General features: G+C 51.4%; 1 protein-coding gene across 1 annotated transcript; it reads right to left on the bottom strand.

Annotated features, from left to right (window-relative positions):
* Nucleotides 1-16861: 16861 nt before the first annotated feature.
* FGF21 (fibroblast growth factor 21) lies at nt 16862-18272 on the bottom strand. Its single transcript, XM_047835952.1, has 3 exons — nt 18035-18272; nt 17773-17876; nt 16862-17152 (listed from the first exon to the last, which is right to left on the bottom strand). The coding sequence occupies exons 1-3, from the start codon at nt 18270-18272 to the stop codon at nt 16862-16864; spliced, it is 633 nt and encodes a 210-aa protein (XP_047691908.1).
* Nucleotides 18273-20232: the final 1960 nt, after the last annotated feature.

The following is a 20232-nucleotide window of genomic DNA, read 5'->3' as shown; positions in this document are numbered from 1 at the left end:
AAAAATAAATAAACATTAAAAAAAATTTAAAAAAAAATTCTGATTTGTTGATAACCACTGGCAAACCCTCTCACCCCCTTTTGTCATGATTGCTCGGGAGAAGGTCCAGGATGCAAGGGGAAATTCTCATGGTTGGTGAGTTCGAGCCCCACCTCGGGGCCTCTGCTGTCCTCACTAAGCCCGCTTTGGATCCTCTGGCCCCCTCTCTCTCTGCCCGTCCCCTGCTTGTGCTCTCTCAAAAATAGACCTTAAAAAAAGAGAAAGGAACACAACGCTTCTCTCAAAAAAATAAAATCTTAGCTATTCGTTTTTTAGCTGTATGAATTTCGACAGCCTCTCTGGGTCTTAATTTCCCCATCGATAAAATGGGGGTGAGGAGAGTACATTACTCATAAGTTTGTTGGGGGGGGGGGGACTAAATAGGATAGTTGTGCCTGGCACACTGGAACCAGGCAGGGCTTGGGAGGCTGGGGGGTGGGGGGTGGGGGAAGGGCCCTGAAGGACTTTTTTTTTTCTTGCCAGAAGGATCTTTAGGCCCACTCAGGAACCAGGGGAAGGGAATTAATCAATGCCACAAACTTTACTACTGTGTGTTAGGCCCTGGGCTGGGACGGGAGACCCAGCAGAGTCTAGATGAGGACAAGACTGTCCTCTTGCCAGTCATATTCCAGTGGGGTAGGGGTGGGTGACAAAGTAAACACAACACCCTGGTAAAATCTATATTATAAATTATATAATTTCTATTGTATAGTATATATATATAATTTAAAAAAAATTTAGTAAGTAAAGTCTAACCCCAACTTGGGGCTCGAACTCATGACCCCAAGATCAAGAGTCTCATGCTCTACTGACGGAGCCGGTCAAGCGTCCCTATATGTAATATTTTTATATAAATATATTAACACAAAATATTTTATAAATATATGCTATGTATTTATTTAGTGCAAAGTATGTTTGTAGAGTAGAAAGTATATATATTATATATTATTAAGCATGTTTACATACTTGTATATGATGAAGTATGTTTACGTACTGTATAGTATGAAGTATATTTATGTGTCTTCTGATATCTATATATCAGGAGGAATACTATATACCTTTAAATGTATATATTTATTTATTATAAAACAGAAAACTTGCATGTGTGGTGAATACAAACAAGTGTTATGGAACAAAACAAAGCAGGGAAGGGTGTATAATTTTTATTTTATTTTTTATTTTTCATGTTCATTTATTTTGAGAGAGAGAGAGAGAGAGAGCACGAGCGGAGGAGGGGCAGAGAGAGAGGGAGAGAGAAAAATCCCACGCAGGCTCCGCACTGTCAGCACGGAGCCCCATGTGGGGCTCAATCCCAGGACTGTGAGACCATGACCTGAGCCGAAATCGAGAGTCCATTGCTTAACGGACTGAGCCACCCAGGCTCTCCAAAGGATAATTTTAAATATTGTGGCCCAGTGGGGCGCCTGGGTGGCTCAGTCGGTTAAGCGTCTGACTTCGGCTCAGGTCATGATCTCACGGTTTGTGGGTTCGAGCCCCGCATTGGGCTCTGTGCGGACAGCTCCGAGCCTGGAGCCTGCTTCGGATTCCGTGTCTCCCTCTCTCTCTCGGCCCCTCCCCTGCTCATGCTGTCTCTCTCTGTCTCTCAATAATAAGTAAACGTTAAAAAATATATATATTATATATATAATATGTATATATTATATATATATATATATATATATATATATATTATATATATATTGTGGACCAGAAAAGCTTCACCGAGGCTTTCTAAGTGGCACTTAGAAAACCTTTTGATTATGAAAATTTGGAATGTACAGAAAAATAGGAAGAATCATAAGGTTGCCCTCTATATTGGTGTTCAGCAATCTGCCACATGTTGCCTCTTTTGTTTAATGTTTCTGTATTTGCTGAACCATTTTAGGACCCATTCGAGCCGTCTTCCCCACTCCACCCTTCAGCCTGTGTCTTCCAACAGTGAAGACATTTTCCCTACTATAAATCACTTTCCCACGGCATAATGAAATTAACAACGATTCCCTAATATCATTTAATTCCCGGTAGAAGGTGTAATTGGAGCAGCCACCTGAAGCGGGTGAGGGATGAGCCAAGTGGGTTTCTGGGGGGAAGGGCGTTCCCAGCCGAGAGAACAGCCAGTACAATGGCCCTGAGGCTAGCGGAAGCGCCAAGTGTTTTAGGAACTAACTGTAAGGCAGGCGTGACCAGAACGGAGTGAGTGAGCCCTGGGGAGAGAGGGGGGTGGGGTGTGAAGGCAGAGAAGGAAGGGGCCAGATACTTCAAAGCCTTGCGGGCACTTAGGCTTTTCTAGGAATGAGCCCGGAGCCAGGGACGAGTGTCTAGCAGAAAAGGAGCTCAAGCACCCATCAGTGGGGAACAGGCGCCCTCTGGCGGCCATGTGGGGAACAGGTCGAGGGAGGAGAGGTTGGACGCGGGGACCTTTCAGCGCCGCGGGCCCTGAGCATTCCAGGTGGGCGGGCAAAGGCCGCAGGACCTGGGCGGGGGCAGCAAAGAGTGATCGGGTTCTGGTGCATTTTGAAGGTCAGACCAACGGGTCAGACGGGATGTGAGAGATCAGGTATGAGAGGAGAAAGAGAAAACAGGACTGCTTTCCCTTAACGCCCTTCTGTGAGACGTTTTGCGTGGTTATAGTTTGCTCATTGAATGTACCTCAATTTACTACCCGTTCCACTGGTAATGAACTTCTGCGTCCGTGATCCCGACACCAGGTCCGATGGGTTTTCCAACCCATTCGCCAACACCAGCCATTCGCCAACACCAGCTGGGCGTCCTACAGTTTAACTCAATTCCTGACGCTATTTATCTGGAGAGTCGCAGATCCTGCAAGTTAAGGGTTCGGTACCAGAAGCCCTGCCCCCCTCCCCCCAACTTGAGATATTCGTTCCCAATCCAGGTTGCACCTGTCCTTCTGTCCCGTAAACCACAGAGCAGAGGTTAGCACAATCCCTTCCTTGGGTTGGATTAATTCGCTGGAGTGGTTCACAGAACTCAAAGAAACATGTTACTTACTAGATTACTGCTTCATTATAAAAGGATACACACCCCCCACCCCAATTAAAAAAAAAAAAAAAAAAGGAGGGGCGCCTGGGTGGCGCAGTCAGTTGGGCGTCCGACTTCAGCCAGGTCACGATCTCGCGGTCCGTGAGTTCGAGCCCCGCGTCGGGCTCTGGGCTGATGGCTCGGAGCCTGGAGCCTGCTTCCGATTCTGTGTCTCCCTCTCTCTCTGCCCCTCCCCCGTTCATGCTCTGTCTCTCTCTGTCCCAAAAATAAATAAACGTTGGAAAAAAAAAAAAAAAGGATATAACCCAGGAACAGTCAGATAAGGCATGGGGAAAGGGTATGGAGCCTCAATGCTCTCTCCAGGGGCAACTTTCCCCAAATTTCCAGGAGCTCATCCCCCTGGGGGCTCTCCGTATCCCGTCCTTTTGGGTTTTATGGCGTCTTCCTTACACAGGCAGGGCTGATACAATCACTGGCCATTGGTGATGGATTCAACCTCCAGTCGCTCTCCCCTTCCCCCGTGTGGTCAGAGGGTGGGGCTGAGAGTTCTAGCCCTCTAACCACTTGGTTCGTTCCCCTGGCAACCAGCCCCCGCTCTTAGGTGCTTTCCAAAGTCACCATACAAAGGCAAATGTGGTTGAAAGGGGTTTAAGAATATCAAGGCACCTTGAACACTCTACAGCACGTCGGGAATTGTAAAGGTTTAGGAACTCTGCCAGAAACAGAGAATGGAGATCAAATACACATTTCTTTTTATAAATCCCAATATTTCAGGGTGCGTCCCAGTTTGGGGCTTTTATGAATACAGCTTATGAATACGTCCAGGTTTAGCATATACTGATCAGCCATTGTCCACTGGTTGAATTAATTCACACCCCCAAGGGTGCCTGGCTGGCTCAGTCGGTGGAGCATGTGACCCTTGATCTTGGGATTGTGGGTTCAAGCCTCACTCTGGGTGTAATGACAAAAATACAATGTTTAAGGGCGCCTGGGTGGTTCCATCTGTTAAATGTCCAACCTGATTTCGGCTTAGGTCATGATCTCAAGGTTCATGAGTTCAAGCCCTGCGACAGGCTCTGTGCTGACAGCGTGGAGCCTGCTTGGGATTCTCTTCCTCCTCTCTCTCTGCCCCCCTCCCCCCTCCTGCTCTCTCTCTCTCTCTCTCTCTCTCTCTCTCTCAAAACAAGGACATACATTTTTATTTTTTTAATTGTTTTAATGTTTAAAAAAATTTTTTTTTATTTATTTTTGAGACAGAGAGAGACAGAATGTGAGCAGGGGAGGGGCAGAGAGAGAGAGAGAGAGCGAGACACAGAATCTGAAGCAGGCTCCAGACCCTGAGCTGTCAGCACAGAGCCCGACGTGGGGCTCGAACCCACAAACCACGAGATCATGACCTGAGCTGAAGTCGGACAGACGCTCAACCAACTGAGCCAACCAGGCACCCCGGAGGTGGAACTTTAAACTGACGAGTAGCACTTGGTGACTTTACTATGCGCATACAAAACTTTGATTTAAAAGAAAATGTGAAAAATAAGGGAGTAAAGCAAACCCCATCAATCCAATAGAAGGAAGGAGTGGGAAAAAAATAATACGCTGAACAGGCTCCAAATAGCTCAAAGATTTCAATGTGAAATACAAAACCATGAAAGAAAGAGAAGTCAACATTGGAAAGTTCCTTTATAACCTGGGTGTGGAGAAAGCTTTTAAACTGTGACTCATAATCCAGAAGCCAGAAAAGAAAACACCATGCATTCAAATGGGGGGGGAAATAGGATCCGACATTCTTCTTTCTTTTTTGTTTCTTTTCGAACAAACAGCCCTCAGGCCCTTGGGTGGAGCAGGCGAGGCCAGTTTGGGGAGGATCAGTGGCCCAGAATGGAGTGTCCCGACCTTAGTGGGGTGGGGAGGGCTCAGCACAGTGGGGATCAGGCAAGGTGTGTGTGCTGAGAGGCGGTGCTGGACTGGCTGTCAGCACAGAGCCTGATGTGGGGCTCGAATAACCAACAGAGCCACTCCAGCGCCCCCCAAATTCTCCTCCTCCTCCTTCTTTAAAGAACAATCTTTGCATGGCAAGCAAAACAACCTTAAGCGAACTCAAAGTTGAATGACACAGGGGGTAGTGGCAACTCCTAATCAAAGTCTTAGTTTCTCATACGTAAAGAACTGTAGAAGTCATCATGAGAAAGACCAACAATACAATAGAACTATTATATATATAATTGCCAAATTATTCTACCAGCCAAATGGGTTTCTCTGGGAGTCCCTGAGAATTGCAACTAGAGCCGAGCAAGCCACGGCGAAACTGCAGGACAGAGAAGAGGAAAGGAGGGGGTTGGGAGGGCTGTTGGAAACAAAATGTCCAGCTGGTTCCGGTTGGGTCTATGATGGAAGACGGGCGTTAAGGGGGTGAGCGCTCCCCTGGCTGACCTCCCGCCTCCATTTTAATGATGATTTTCCCAGTATTTCTACAAATACAGAGATTTCCCTGAGGCGTAATTTCAAATGGCTTGTAAATCTATGGCGAGATGGTGGCCCTCATTGACAAAAAGGAGAACTGTGAATTAGGGGGAGCCGGGGCGGCTCAGTCGGTGAAGCGTCCGGCTTCGGCTCAGGTCATGATCTCATGGTTCGTGGGTTCGAGCCCCCCCGTCGGACTCTGTGCTGACAGCTCAGAGCCTGGAGCCTGCTTCGGATTCTGTGTCTCCCCCTCTCTCTGCCCCTCCCCTGCTCATGCTCTGTCTCTCTCTGTCTCTCAATAATAAATCAACGATGGGGAGCCTGGGTGGCGCAGTCGGTTAAGCGTCCGACTTCAGCCAGGTCACGATCTCGCGGTCTGTCCGGGAGTTCGAGCCCCGCGTCAGGCTCTGGGCTGATGGCTCAGAGCCTGGAGCTGTTTCTGATTCTGTGTCTCCCTCTCTCTCTGCCCCTCGCCCGTTCATGCTCTGTCTCTCTCTGTCCCAAAAATAAATAAATAAATAAAAACGTTGAAAAAAAAATTAAAAAAAAAAGAGAGAAATGACTACGATACGATACTGTAATAGAATACAAAATAATAAAGAAAATACAAGATATAAAGAAAAATAAACAAATTCACCACCACTTACCTTTGGAAACCTTCGTGGCTGGTGTGAGGGAAACAGAGAGGAGGGATACTGTGGAGGACGACTTGCACGATCACTAATGCAATCACTGTTATCTCAATGGAATCTTTTTCTGCACGGGGACGATTGTATATGCTCGCACGGGTGTTGACTACAGTAAATACTCATAAACTCTTGTCATAGACTGTATTTCATGTAACTGGCAATAAGGCAGCAGAGGAAAGGGTCTATATCCGCAGGCAGCCTGACCTAGAATGAGGCAAAGCATTCTTAAGCCTTCTCTTGGCCGGAAAAGCAAAGGGCTATCCATAGGTGCTTTGAAGTGACAAAAAAAAAAAAAAAAAAAATTCACCAGTGACGGTTGTGGGCACCTTCCAACATTCTGAAAAATCGCTGATTTCTGCCAAACGGCCTGAGACTGAGCATCTGAGCACAGAAGATGATCACCCACAATCGCTCAGCGAGAGAGAGAGAGAGAGAGAGAGAGAACCATTGGTTGAGCTGTGCTCATGTGACATTCAGCATCAGTACAACTCATATTGCAATCAGGGTGGTGGGTTCAAACCCCACCCTGGGTGGAGAGATTGCTTAAATAGTCTTTCAACAAAAGAAATCTTGGGGCACCCAGCTGGCTCAGTTGGTAGAGCACGGGACTCTTAATCTCGGAGTCCTGAGTTCAAGCCCCATGTTGGGTGTCGAGCTTACTTAAAAATAAATCAGGGGCGCCTGGGTGGCTCGGTCGGTTGAGTGTCCGACTTCAGCTCAGGTCACGATCCCACAGCTCGTGAGTTCAAGCCCCGCATCGGGCTCTGTGCTGACAGCTCGGAGCCCGGAGCCCGCTTTGGATTCTGTGTCTCCCTCTCTCTCCCTGCCCCTCCCCCGCTCAGGCTCTGTCTCTCTCTTTCAAAAATAAATAAACAATAAAAAAATTTTTTTAAATAAATCAATAAATAAAATAATTAGTGAAAAAACTTTAAAAAAGAAGTCTCTGATTTCTGTAAACGAACTCTCTCTCTCTCTGTTTTTTTTTTTTTTAATAAAATACCTCCATTCATATCTAGTAAACCCTTTAGGGAGGGCTCATAGGAGCGCTACTCCCAACATTTTGACATGCTCAAACATTTTTGTCTAGTGTCATTCTATCGTTTGGATTGAAATTTCAGGATCACGCTTTATTTCCTAGTCGTCATGACAAGCGTCCCTCCACCGCTTTCTTGGAAGAATCCTTCCTGTGTAAAGGTCTGAGCCACTCTGGTTTCAGTTTCTTGTCTTGAAAAACTTAATCATTTTGCACGTCTGCTAAGAGGACACTTTTTCTACCTTTACAATCTATTGACGTTAGTGCGCTTGGCTGGCTCCGTCAGTGCAGCGTTCGACTCTTGATCTCGGGGGTGTAGGTTCGAGCCCCAGGCTGGTTGAGGAGATTACTTAAAAATAAAATCTTAAAAATTTTTTTTTTTTACATTTATTTAGTTTTGAGAGACAGAGCATGAGCAGGGGAGGGGCAGGGAGGGAGGGAGACACAGAATCAGAAGCAGACTCCAGACTCTGAGCCATCAGCACAGAGCCCGATGCGGGGCTCGAACCCACGAACTGTGAGATCATGACCTGAGCCAAAGTCGGACGCTTAACTGACTGAGCCACCCAGGTGCCCCTAAAAATAAAATCTTTAAAGTCCGTTGCCTTTAATAAGGTGTACCTTGATATTGATTGTTCTGTATCAGTCTCCCTGCGATATAATGATTTATGAGAAATATATATTTTGTCAGATGACCAAAATGTCTATTTCTCAGATGTAGTTAGTCTTCATCCAGTTCTTGAAAATGCCCTGGAGCCCTGCAGGTGACATGGTTGTCTTGTTATTAATGAAGGTGACTTTCTGACTTTCGGACCCCACCCAAAGGTGGGGCTGGTTGCCAGGAGGACCCACCTTGGGAAAGAAGGGGTGGAACTCTCATTCCTACCCCACTTGCCCAACCTTTGGGGAGGAGAGGTTGAATCAGCCGATGGCCAATGGCTTAGTCAATCATGACTTTGCAATGGAGCCTCTATAAGAACCCAAAAGGACTGGGTTTGGAAAGTTCCAGGCTGGTGAACATGTGGAAGTCTGGGAGCCAGTGGCATACTTGGAACATGTACGGAGGCTCCAGACTTCCCCCCCCCAGATCTCACCCTATGTATCTCTCCAACTGGCAGCTGACTCATATCCTTATCATCTTTTAATAAACTGGTGAACAGGGGTGCCTGGGTGGCTCAGTCGGTTGAGTGTCTGACTTCACCTCAGGTCACGATCTCACGGTTCATGGGTTCGAGCCCCGCATCGGGCTCTGTGCTGACAGCTCGGAGCCCGGAGCCCGTTTCGGATTCTGGGACTCGGTGCCTCCCTCTTTTCTCTGCCCCTCCCCTGCTCGTGCTCTCTCTCTCTCTCTCTCTCAAAAATAAAATAAATAGACATTTAAAAAATTAAAAAAAAAACTGGTGAACAAAAATGTTTCCCTGATTTCTGTGAGCCACCATAGCAAATTAAAAGCATCCAATCTGGATTGGAACCTCCAATCTGAAGGGGGGGAAGGCGGTTTCACTTCTTACCCCCACAGAAGACATGTGCTTCCTACATCCAAGAGCCCATGTCTTTAATTTTTTTTTTTTTCAACGTTTATTTATTTTTGGGACAGAGAGAGACAGAGCATGAACGGGGGAGGGGCAGAGAGAGAGGGAGACACAGAATCCGAAACAGGCTCCAGGCTCCGAGCCATCAGCCCAGAGCCCGACGCGGGGCTCGAACTCACGGACCGCGAGATCGTGACCTGGCTGAAGTCGGACGCTTAACCGACTGCGCCACCCAGGCGCCCCAAGAGCCCATGTCTTTAATCAGTTCTGGAAGTGCTCAGCTATTCTCTTCTTGAAACTCATCTCTCCTCTCAGCTCTATATGTTCCTCTAGAAGTTTATTGGAACCTTGTATTCTACCTTCCTTGTCTCCTTCAATTTTCCATCCATTTGTCTCTTGGAGGAACATACCGAGCCCTACATGGGGCTCCATCTCGCAAACCATGAGATTGCGACCTGAGCGGAAATCAAGAGGCTGACGCTTCACCGACGGAGCCCCCCCCCAGGCGTCCCTGAATGTGTTCATCTTCTAGTTGCCAGTATTACAGACCCTAAGCTTTTTCAGAAAGATATGTTGTGATTTGGGGGCGCCTGGGTGGCTCAGCTGGTTAAGCATCCAACTTCAGCTCAGGTCACCATCTCGCGGTTTGTGAGATCGAGCCCTTGCATCGGGCTCTGGGCTGGAGCCCTCTTGGGATTCTCTCTCTCTCTCCCCCTCTCTCTCTCTCAGTCCCTCCTCACTCTCTGGCTCTCTCTCCCACTCTCCCAAAATAAATAAACATTAAGGGAGGAAGGAAGGAAGGAAGGAAGATAACATTGTGATTTCAAAATTGACCAAAGGCTTTCTTTTTTTTTTTTTTTATTTTTTTTTCAACGTTTTTTATTTATTTTTGGGACAGAGAGAGACAGAGCATGAATGGGGGAGGGGCAGAGAGAGAGAGGGAGACACAGCATCGGAAACAGGCTCCAGGCTCTGAGCCATCAGCCCAGAGCCCGACGCGGGGCTCGAACTCACAGACTTCGAGATCGTGACCTGGCTGAAGTCGGACGCTTAACCGACTGTGCCACCCAGGCGCCCCGACCAAAGGCTTTCAGTTGACCTGAAACAGACCAGGTCCCTGGGTCTGCTCAGGAAAACGGAAACCGCCCTAGGTATTTCAAATACAGGGAATTTTGGGGCGCCTGGGTGGCTTGGTCGGTTAGGCGTCCGACTTCGGCTCAGGTCATGATCTCACGGTCCGTGAGTTCGAGCCCCGCGTCGGGCTCTGTGCTGACGGCTCAGAGCCTGCAGCCTGTTTCGGATTCTGTGTCTCCCTCTCTCTCTGCCCCTCCCCTGTTCAGGCTCTGTCTCTCTCTGTCTCAAAAATAAATAAATGGTAAAACAAAAATTAAAAAAAAAAAAAACAAATACAGGGAATTTGTCTGTTTCTTTATTTATCTGTTTCTTTGGAGTGAGAGCAGGGGAGGGGCAGAGGGAGAGAATCCCAAGCAGGCTCCACGCTGTCAGCTCCAACTCACGAGCCCTGAGATCACGACCGGAGCCGAGATGGAGAGTCAGGCGCTGAACCGACTGAGCCACCGGGCGCCCCTCAAATACAGGGAATGCGTTAAAGGGAATTGGTTATGTGAGTGTGGGGGGAGTACAAAAAGAAACCATGGTCCCGGAGGTGGGTAGAGGTAGCGGCTGGGGCTCCTGGGGCTGTAGAAAGTTGAAGGAGTGACCCCTGCAGGGTAGAAGCCAGACGTGTGGCCCAGGCAGCTGGTACCCTGCCTTCCAGGAAGGGGCTCCCTATGGAGGTGGCACCAGGTCTGAGGGGTGCGGCTGGCTGGTGCCGGAAGCGTCTAAAGTGGCTGGAACGCCGGATGCAGCCTGGAACTGGAGCGGCTGGGAAAGAAGTTCCTAGGCAACCGCCTCCCGCCCCCTAGTCTCCTGCCGGGGGTCACAGAGCTGGAGGGTGAGCTTCTGGCTAAACAGACAGCAGCTCTCGGCCTCCCGGGAACTGGTGGAGGGAAGAGTGCGTGAGCAAGAGAAAGGGCTCCTTTCACAGAGAAGGCTCCAGAACAAACGGCGGCTAAATCACGTCTGCCTATGATGATAGGACGACTCTTAGAGAATGTTTTTCGGGCTGTGCTACGAGGATTTGCCGCTCTGAGCGAGCAGCCGTGGGAAGTAAATCAGGATCACCCAAATCAATTTCCTAATCTGTGTGAAAGTGACAAAGTCTACCTGTCCCGGAATCTGGGCTTGGTGGGGATTAACTTGGAAGGTAGCAGGGCTCGTGTCCTAGGACTGAATCTTCAACCCCCAAATTGTTGGCTTATGGACGAATGAAGCCTCCCTTTCTTTCTTTCTTTCTTTCTTTTTTTTTTTTTATGGTTTATTCATTTATTTTGAGAGAGAGAGAGAGAGCGCACAAGCTTGGGATGGGCAGAGAGAAGAGACCAAATTCCAAGCAGGCTCCACACTAGCCCGATGGGGGTTCAAACTCACCAACCATGAGATCATGACCCGAGCTGAAACCAAGAGTTGGACGCTTAACTGACCGAGCCACCCAGGCGCCCCAAGCCTACCTGTCTGACAGGTACGAAAAATCACAAGGAAGAGGAAGTATCAGGACCTTTAAATCAAAATCAAAATCTTGATCGGAAGAGAGGTACTGAAGAAACAAACACCTTTATATCCATGACACTGACACTTTAGAAATATTTTTTCAATGTTTATTTATTTTTGAGAGACACGGAGGGACAGAGCATGAGCAGGGGAGGGGCAGAGAGAGAGGGGGACACAGAACCCAAAGCAGGCTCCGGGCTCCGAGCTGTCAGCACAGAGCCCGCCACGGGGCTCGAACTCATGAACTGCGAGATCATGAACTGAGCCCAAGTCGGACGCTTAACCGACTGAGCCACCCAGGTGCCCCCGTGACACTGACACTTTTGTGTCTGTTTCATGTAAAAAGAAACTGATTGATTTGCTGATCACTGTACTCTGATCTGTCCTTGAGATACTAAAGGCATTTGGAAGGATCTGGTATATTCGACTTTCAAAACGTCCGATCAAGATTGCATTAATGTTTGTCTTCTCTTCAAGGCACTTAACTCATTTAGGGGAATCTGAGATGCCAGACTTGTGGAAGCCCATTGATCACATCTGCAGTGTTCAGATGTTTGGAGAAATCTAAAATTGTGAAACGCACAACTTGCTATTTTTAGCTGTGGACGTAGTCATTGAATGTTTAGAGGAAAGGGGATTGCTTAAAAATTCATTAATCATTACCAAAGAAACCCAAATAGTTGTGAATATTTGTGTCCATCCTTAAAAGCTCTTCTGACATTAAAAGACCCCACCACGATCTTTTCAACCAATGAGGAAGCTGGGGTCCCTGGATATCCCCATGCAAAAGAAGGAAGTTGGACGCCATATACAAAAATTAACTCTAATTCAATCAGGGACCTAAACCTAACGACCCAAACTATAAAGATCAAAGAAGAAAACATAGAACGGGGAAAGCTTCATGACGTTGGGTTTTGCAATGGTTTCTCAGATATGACGGCAAAAAACACAGACAAGAGTAGGAATAGAAAGGGGCGCTTGGCTGGCTCAGTCGGAAGAGCATGTGACTCTTGATCTCAGGGTCATGAGTGTGAGCCCCACGTTGGGTGCAGCGATTACTTAAATAAAGAAAGAAACACACTTAAAAATAAAATCTAAAAAAGTAAATAAAGTTTTTGCAGGGTGGGGTAGGGCGAGGCAAGACTGTCTAGTCGTGTTCAGTGTGCCTGCCAATATACACGCCCTGTGCCTGGATCCCTCCCGTATTTCGTGACTTTGGACTAGGAACTCACTCAAGGCTTCCTCCGTGCGATCGGAGTTGAGTGACGCCTCTCTAGAGAAGCATTGCCTTTCCTTTGGCAGAGGACCCAGGGACATCACTAGTCCACCCGCCATCGCATTAATTTCTCAGCGTCCCAGTGCCTCAACCACCCAATTCGATCTCAAGCCCATGCCACATGAGATTGGTTGGAGTGGTTCTATAATTTCCAATACAGAATCACTTTCTTCCACTCAGGGCCCCAGCAGAAATAGGAAAATCTCCTCGAAGCTTTCTTTCTTCCTTTTTTTTTCTTTAAGTTTACTTATTTATTTTGAGGTAGAGAGAGAGAGAGAGAGAGAGAGAGAATCCCAAGCAGGCTCCCTGCTGTCAGCACAGAGCCCAATGTGGGGCTCCATCCCATGAACCATGAGATCATGACCTGAGCCCAAGTCGGATGCCTAACCAACCAACTGAGCCACCCAGGCGTCCCTCTTCTTAGAAGCCTGTCCACACACTTAGAAGGATGTTTGGAAAGACGCCAGGTAACAACAAGGGCCACAGCATGGAATTTTTTCTCACGGGCGCAGCTTTTAGCGGATATAATTTTGAACTAATGGAAAAGTTTTGAGACTTGTGCAAAGAACTCCATGTATCTATCCGTTGCTAGGTTCTTCAGTTCTCGCTGTTCCCGTCCCCACCCCCGTAACCCCCCGCGTTTTGCTTTATCATCCGCTCGCTATCTCTCTAGGTTATTATATATTTACATTTCCAGAAACATTTGAGAAAACACTGGAGATACCATGCCCCTTTGTCCCTAAGTACTTCAGCGTGTATTTGCATTTGCTAAGAGCAAGGACGTTCTTTTTAATAACCGCAAGGCAATCATCAAAATCAGAAAATTTCCCGTGGATCAATTACCACTATCTAATGCACTGAACTCATTCAAATTTCATCAAGCGTCTTCCTCACCACCGGGATGTCACCTGATTGCTCAGAGAGCTGCCTCTGGTGTCCATTAACACGAGCATTTCCTCCTGGCCTTGTCCTTAACCTTGACTTCTTCCAAGAGAGTCAAGGCCGGTTGTTTTGCAGAAGGTCTCCTGATAGGAAAATGTTTCCTCCCTCACGATTCGATTCAGGTTAGGCAGCACAAGGCTGGCTGGATCTTCCCACCTCCCACCTCCTGCACCCCCCACCTCCATCCCCACCCCCACCCCCGTACCCCCCCCAAACAACAACAGGAACAGATCCACATAGAGCAACTACGATAGCAGAAATTCACCAACAAACATTTTGCACAAACCCCTGACATACAAGTGACTGAGACCAAAAAGGAAGCTAGCAAGACTGGAACTTTCCCTGCAGGGGGCACTCCATCCAGCTCTTGATCTCTGAACTCCGGTCAGGATCCCAGGGTCCTGGGATGGAGCCCCGTGTTGGGCTCCGGGCTGAGCGTGGAGCCTGCTTAGAATTCTCTCTCTCTCTCTCTCTCTCTCTCTCTCTCTGCCCCTCCCCTGCGGGTGCGTGCACACTCTCTCTCAAAAATAAAATAAACTCATGGGGCGCCTGGGTGGCTCAGTCGGTTAAGCGTCCAACTCTTGGTTTCGGCTCAGGTCATGATCCCGCGGTTCGTGGGTTCGAGCCTTGAATCGCTAACCGAGAGGGGCCTGCTTAGGATTCTCTCCCCCCCCCCCTGCCCCTCTCCTGCTCGTATTTGACATACAACATTGTAAAAATTTAAGGTGCATAAACATGTTAATCTGATACATTTACATAGCATAATGCGATTGCCATTGTAGTAATTATGAACACCTCTATGAGGTTTCATCATTATCCTTTCTTTTTAGGGGTTGGACTAAAGGTCTATTCTTGTAAAAACTAGCGTAAGGAAACCCCAGGTCGATTTTGGCAGGAGCTCTGGGGGGAAAGGAGCTTGGGTACTGGTAGGAGGGGAAACAGGTAGATCTCTCTACAAAATTTTGGAGAAGTGGATATACTAACAGGTAATTGCTATTTGTTTATTTGTTTATTTATTATTTTTTTAATTTATTTTAAATTTTTTTTTCAACGTTTATTTATTTTTGGGACAGAGAGAGACAGAGCATGAACGGGGGAAGGGCAGAGAGAGAGAGGGAGACACAGAATCGGAAACAGGCTCCAGGCTCTGAGTCATCAGCCCAGAGCCCGATGCGGGGCTCGAACTCCCGGACCGCGAGATCGTGACCTGGCTGAAGTCGGACGCTTAACCGACTGCGCCACCCAGGCGCCCCATTATTTTCAAGCTATCTCTATATACCCAATGTGGGGCTCGAACCCATAACCCCACGATCAAGAGTCTCACCCTCCTCCAACTGAGCCCCCCAGGAGTCCCTGAGATGGTTTTGTTCTTAAACAACGTATGGAAAGAACAAAGAGTTGAACTTTAAGAACTCTGAGCCCGGACAGCGATCCCGGTCCACACCCCTCCTAAACGTCCTGACAGGTGAGCAAGACCAGACGAATGTAACAGACTGCACAGGTGTGCACCAAGTTCAAGAGCATCCCCTGGAAATTCAAGTTCACCTGGAACCTGTGAATGTGGCCTTATTTGGAAATAGGGCCTTTGTCAGTGGAATCCGATCAAGATGAGGTCACGCTGGACCAGACCAGGTCCTAAACCTGACGTGACCGGTGCCCTCATAAGAAGAGGGTAATTTAGGGACACCTGGGTGGCTCTGTCGGTTGAGCGTCCAACTTCAGCCCAGGCCATGATCTCACGGTTCATGGGTTCGAGCCCCCCGTGGGGCTCTGTGCTGACAGCTCAGAGCCTGGGGCCTGCTGCAGATTCTGAGCCACCCAGGCGCCCCCCCCTCCCCCCACCCCTTTCTTTTTTTAATTTTGACACTAAACTGCTTCTAGTGGAAAGGAGAGACAATGCGATTGGGAGTTAACATCCCCAGGTTGGGGGAGAGGTGTTTGCTTGTTTAACACATTTTGCAATTCTGTAGGTTTCCTGTCTGGCTTCCCTCTTCCAGGGTCCCGCCCCTCTCTGGGTATCTCTGACACCCCCCCTCTCCCCACCGAGCCCCACGTTTGTCCCTCTTCTCCTCCTCCTCCTGGGTCCTTGACTTCCTCTCTCTGGGTGTCTATCTTAGGACCCACCCCCCACCATTTCGCTACCTCTTCCCTCCCCGCCAGGCTGGCCAGGTCGGCGCGTTCTCCAAGACCGCGGAGGCTTGCAGGGGTGGGGTGGGCGGGAAAGTGATCAGGGCAGATGCCCCGAGGTGCTTCCTGCTCCCTCGCAGGAGGGAGACTTTCCAGAGTCAGGTGGACTCCTCTGACCCAGGAACATACATCCCACGTGAAGCTCCCCCCCACAGCCACGAAGCCGCTCTTTCCGGCAACTTTTGTGGCGTTTCGGATTCTGCTTCCGGTGACAACTCTTTCCCTGCCGGAGCCAGCCCAGTGCCACCAGAGCGGACAGCCACACCTGCCACGAGATGCAGAGAGCTTCATTTCCTCCGGTCACTGAGTCCCTCCTGGGACCTGCTGGGACCTGCACTTATATCCCCTTTCCACTGAGATGTTCCTCTCATTTGAACCTTGGAATTAAAAATGAAGGGCCCTGGGGCGCCTGGGCGGCGCAGTGGGTTAAGCCTTCCACTTCGGCTCAGGTCATGATCGTACAGTTTGAGCCCCGTGTAGGGCTGTGTGCTGGGCTCTGTGCTGACAGCTCGGAGCCTGGAGCCCTCTTCGGATCCTGTGTCTCCCTCTCTCTCTGCCCCTCCCCCACTCATGCTCTGTCTCTGTCTCTCAAAAATGAATAAACGTTAAAAAATTAAAAAAAAAATAAAGAAGGGCCCAAGACGCCGTGGGAGGGGGTCAGACTCCTGGACATCAGCGCTGTCCGTGAATCTGGGCTGTTGTCTACATTTCTGTCCTCCCTTCTGTCCCACCCAGGAAATCGCTCAAAGAACAACGTGGAAATCTACGCTGCGGGCAGGGAGAGAGAACAGGCAACCCGCTCACTGGGACTGCATTCTGTGACAGTCTTTGCCCTCCAAGTCCATAAGCACCTGGACGGATGAATTTAGATCCTCAAGCCCTCTTCTAGAGAACCAGGACTCCCAGCCTTCAGTCCCTCCAGCCCCTCCCTCAGCACAGGGTTCCCAGTTCCTCAAACACTCACACACGCGCACCCTGACCCTCCTCTCAGATTCTTTATTATCCCAAGTAGGCAAAATAAAAAAATAAATAAGATAAATACCAAATAACCCAATAAATAAAGAGGAGGCCCCACAGCAAACAGCCCGTGGCTTCAGGAAGCGTAGCTGGGACTTCGGCCCTGGGAAGGCCCCACCATGCTCAGAGGGTCCGAGGAGCCCACGTCCGGGGGCTCGGGGGCCAGGATCCCTGGAGGCTCCGGGGGTGCCGGCAGCAGGCCTGGCAGTGGCAGGAAGCGGGCAGGCGCCCGGGGGGCCGAGTCCCGGTATGGGGAGTTGTGGGGGGGCAGGCGGAGTGGGAGCCCGAGGGTCTCCGAGTGGTAGATGTTGTATCCGTCCTCCAGAAGCAGTTCCCGGAAGCTGCAGGCTGCCGGGTCAAAGCGGAGCTGAGGGGACAAGAGCAGACGTCAGAGATACGGGATTCCTCTGCACCTTCCTGCTGCAGGACCCAGGAGTCCCGGCCCCCAGCCCCTCCTCCGGGACACAGGCAACAGAAGCAGGCTCCCCCTTTGCCCCTGGGAAGTCCTGCAAGGCCTACCTCCCTGGCTTCACTTCACAGAGACCAATATTCCAGCCCAGGGACCAGTCACGGCTCTCTGAGTCCAGACAGAGGCGTCTGGCTTCCACCCAAGGGGTCATGGTCACTTTACAGGCCATGGGTCCCCTGAGCAGCCCTGTGCCCAGCATGAAGCAGGCAGCTAGGAGCCCATGCGGCCCAGCAGGGGTCACAGGTCACAGGACTCAGGCGCTCCGTCATTCACGGGCCTCGTGACTCGGAGCTGGTGTGTCTCTGCCTGAGCCTCAGTTTCCCCTTGTGCACAAATGATGAGGTCAGCTCCCGCGTGCAGGGGAGGTGGTGAGGCGGGGTGGGGGGGGGGCACGCAGGGAGCACAGAACCAAGCCCGGCTCAGGCCCAAGGTGCGAGAGGTGGAACCCTGGGTGGTGAAGGTGATACGGGGGGGGGGGGGGGGCGAGCACGAGGAGGGGGGCGATCCCAGAAACTCACCGATCCATACAGTGTCCCATCTGGGCCCTGGCACAGGAACCTGGACGTTTTGACCCCCAAGATTTGAATTACTCCCGGCTTCAGGGCTTTTAGCTCCAAGAGACCTGAGAGGAGAGAGTGGTCAGGGGCTCAGAGGACCTCTGCCCAGGCCCGTCTCTCTTAGAACCAGGGGTCTAGGCTCCCAGCCCCTCCTCCCTCAGACCCAGGGGTCTGGACCCCCCAGCCCCTGCTCCCTCAGACCAGGCTCTGTCTATGCACTCACTCTCAGGGCTCCGGCGAGCGGTCCCCACCACTGTGCCATCAGCCTTGATCTCGAGGTGGACCTCTGTCTCCTGGGCATCGTCCGTGTAGAGGAACCGCTGTCGAACTTGGCCCCCGAATTGGAGGAGGGGGCTGGAGTCAGGGATAGGGTGTGCCTGGCAGGCTTCTGGGAAAAAGACCCCCAGCATCATCAGGACCCACAGTCCCAGGTGCTGGGACCCGGCCTCGTCCCAGCCCATCACTGGCTCACGTCCTCAGGTGAGATCCGGGGTCTGGGGCTTGAGGAGCCAAATGGTCTAGATTCTGTCTCAGATCCCGGTTGTCTGGGACAGGAGATTCACGGATTGCACCTTAGCGAGCCTCAACGCCTGGGTCTTCGTGTCCGCGGATTCCCAGCTGACAGAATACCCCGGTCTCTTAGAATGGATGCAGGCACTCCAAAATTTATATCCAGACAGACCCGCCCAATCACCTTCCCCACACCTGACCCATGATATTTGACCCACTTGGCAAGAGCTAGGATTCCACCGTGGACAGATCAGCCTGAGCCGAATGATGCAACCGGTGGTGGGGGGGGGGTCCTTCCCGCTGGGGCCCTGGACTCCCGGGTCTGAGGAATCAGGGGGACCGGAACCTGCTGACTGGGACTTGGCTGAAAGGGGCTGGGGGAAGAGAGGGCTGGGGGCCTGGAAAACTGCCTCCCTGGATGATCGACGGACACCGTGCCCCATAACCGGGATTGCGGCATCCTGCCTGAATTTCTGTGGGTTTCTGGGGGGGGGGGTGCGGGCAGGGAGGGTGTCACACACACGGACGTTCCTCGATCATCAGGAGAGCAGCAAAAGCCACGTGACCAAAAGCCTCTCACCTCAACCTCACCAACCCCAGCCCAGAGGTTCCTCGGACACCTAATGAGCCTCTCTTCCCTGATGCAATCCCGGGACCTCTTTCACCAGAGTAGCTACCCCAGGCCCAGAAAGGTGTTCTCAAAATAGCCTGGGGTGGGGAGGGCGGGTGGAGGGTGAAAGTCTGACTCAGCGCCTCTGGGGTGGCGGGGGGAGGGGGGGGGCAGAGCCAGGCTCTGGAGAGGGGAAGTGAGAGACCAGAGCCCAAAGGGAATGTGGGGGGGGGGAGGGTTCCTGGAAACTGTAGGACAGAGACCAGACACCCTCCAGTGCGGAGGTCTGAACGTCTCCAGCAGAGGAGGAGGCTGGGGCTGGAAATCCTGGGTCTGTGGAAGGAGGGGCTTGCGTCTGGAGACATCACGGTCCACCCTCTGGAGAGGGGAGTCAAATTCCTGGGTCTTTAGCTTTGATGTATTGAATGACAACGATCACACGGCTCCAGCCCAGGGAAGTGGGGGGGGGGGGGGGTGGTGGTGGCGGAACCGCCCAGTCAATGGAAGCGGCTCCACGTATACACCGCGGAGCCGAGGCCCTGGACCCCCAACCTGGGGCCCCAGCCTCCCGGTGAGGCTGGGCATGACAGGCCCGCTTCCCCTCCTGCTTTCTCCTCCTCGCCCTCGGGGAGACGTTGCCCCCGGGACGCGCCCGTCTGGAGAGGAGCCGTCGGACCCCGGATCGTACGATTCCTCAAAAGGAGAGGCTCAGCAGTTCGCAGGTGCACCGTGCGGAGACGGGGAATCAGCGGCCCCCGGTGTGCGCGGGGACACCCTGTCGGGCCGGAGGCGCCCACGTTCGGGACCCTGAGAGCCGGAGGAGGTTTCCATCGGCTCCTGGAGCAGGCCTGGCAAACAGGTTCTGCCTCCCCACCGGGAGGACCCGGCAGAGGGCGGAGGATCTTCGCCCCCGCCGGGGCCTGGTGTCTGCGCCCTCCCCAGCGTCTGGGGCGTGGCCGGGCTCGGAGCATCCAGATACTCTGGGCGGCCCTTCGGCCCAGGCTCGGGAGAAGGGGGAGAAGTCGATGGACCCGAATACCTGGGTCCGGCATTGCGGCTGGGCGCCGGGTCTCCATGCTGTGGAGGCTGGCCCTGGAGAGCCCGCCCGCGGGCGGGGGCCGAGGAGGAGGGGGCCGGGCGCGGGTCCCCGGGTCTGGGGAGGGCGGGGGGGGGGGGCGGGGGGGGCGGGGGTTACCAGCTTCGCCTGGGGCGCCGGGGCGGGGGCGGGGCTCCGCCTCCGACCTACCTGCCCAGGTCGGGAGGGGCGGAGGCTGGGAGTCTCGGAACCGCGCCCATCTCCT

Source organism: Prionailurus viverrinus, chromosome E2 (assembly GCF_022837055.1).
Source record: "Prionailurus viverrinus isolate Anna chromosome E2, UM_Priviv_1.0, whole genome shotgun sequence".
NCBI classification, from domain to species: domain Eukaryota; kingdom Metazoa; phylum Chordata; class Mammalia; order Carnivora; family Felidae; genus Prionailurus; species Prionailurus viverrinus.
This window is presented reverse-complemented; position numbering and strand designations above follow the sequence as displayed.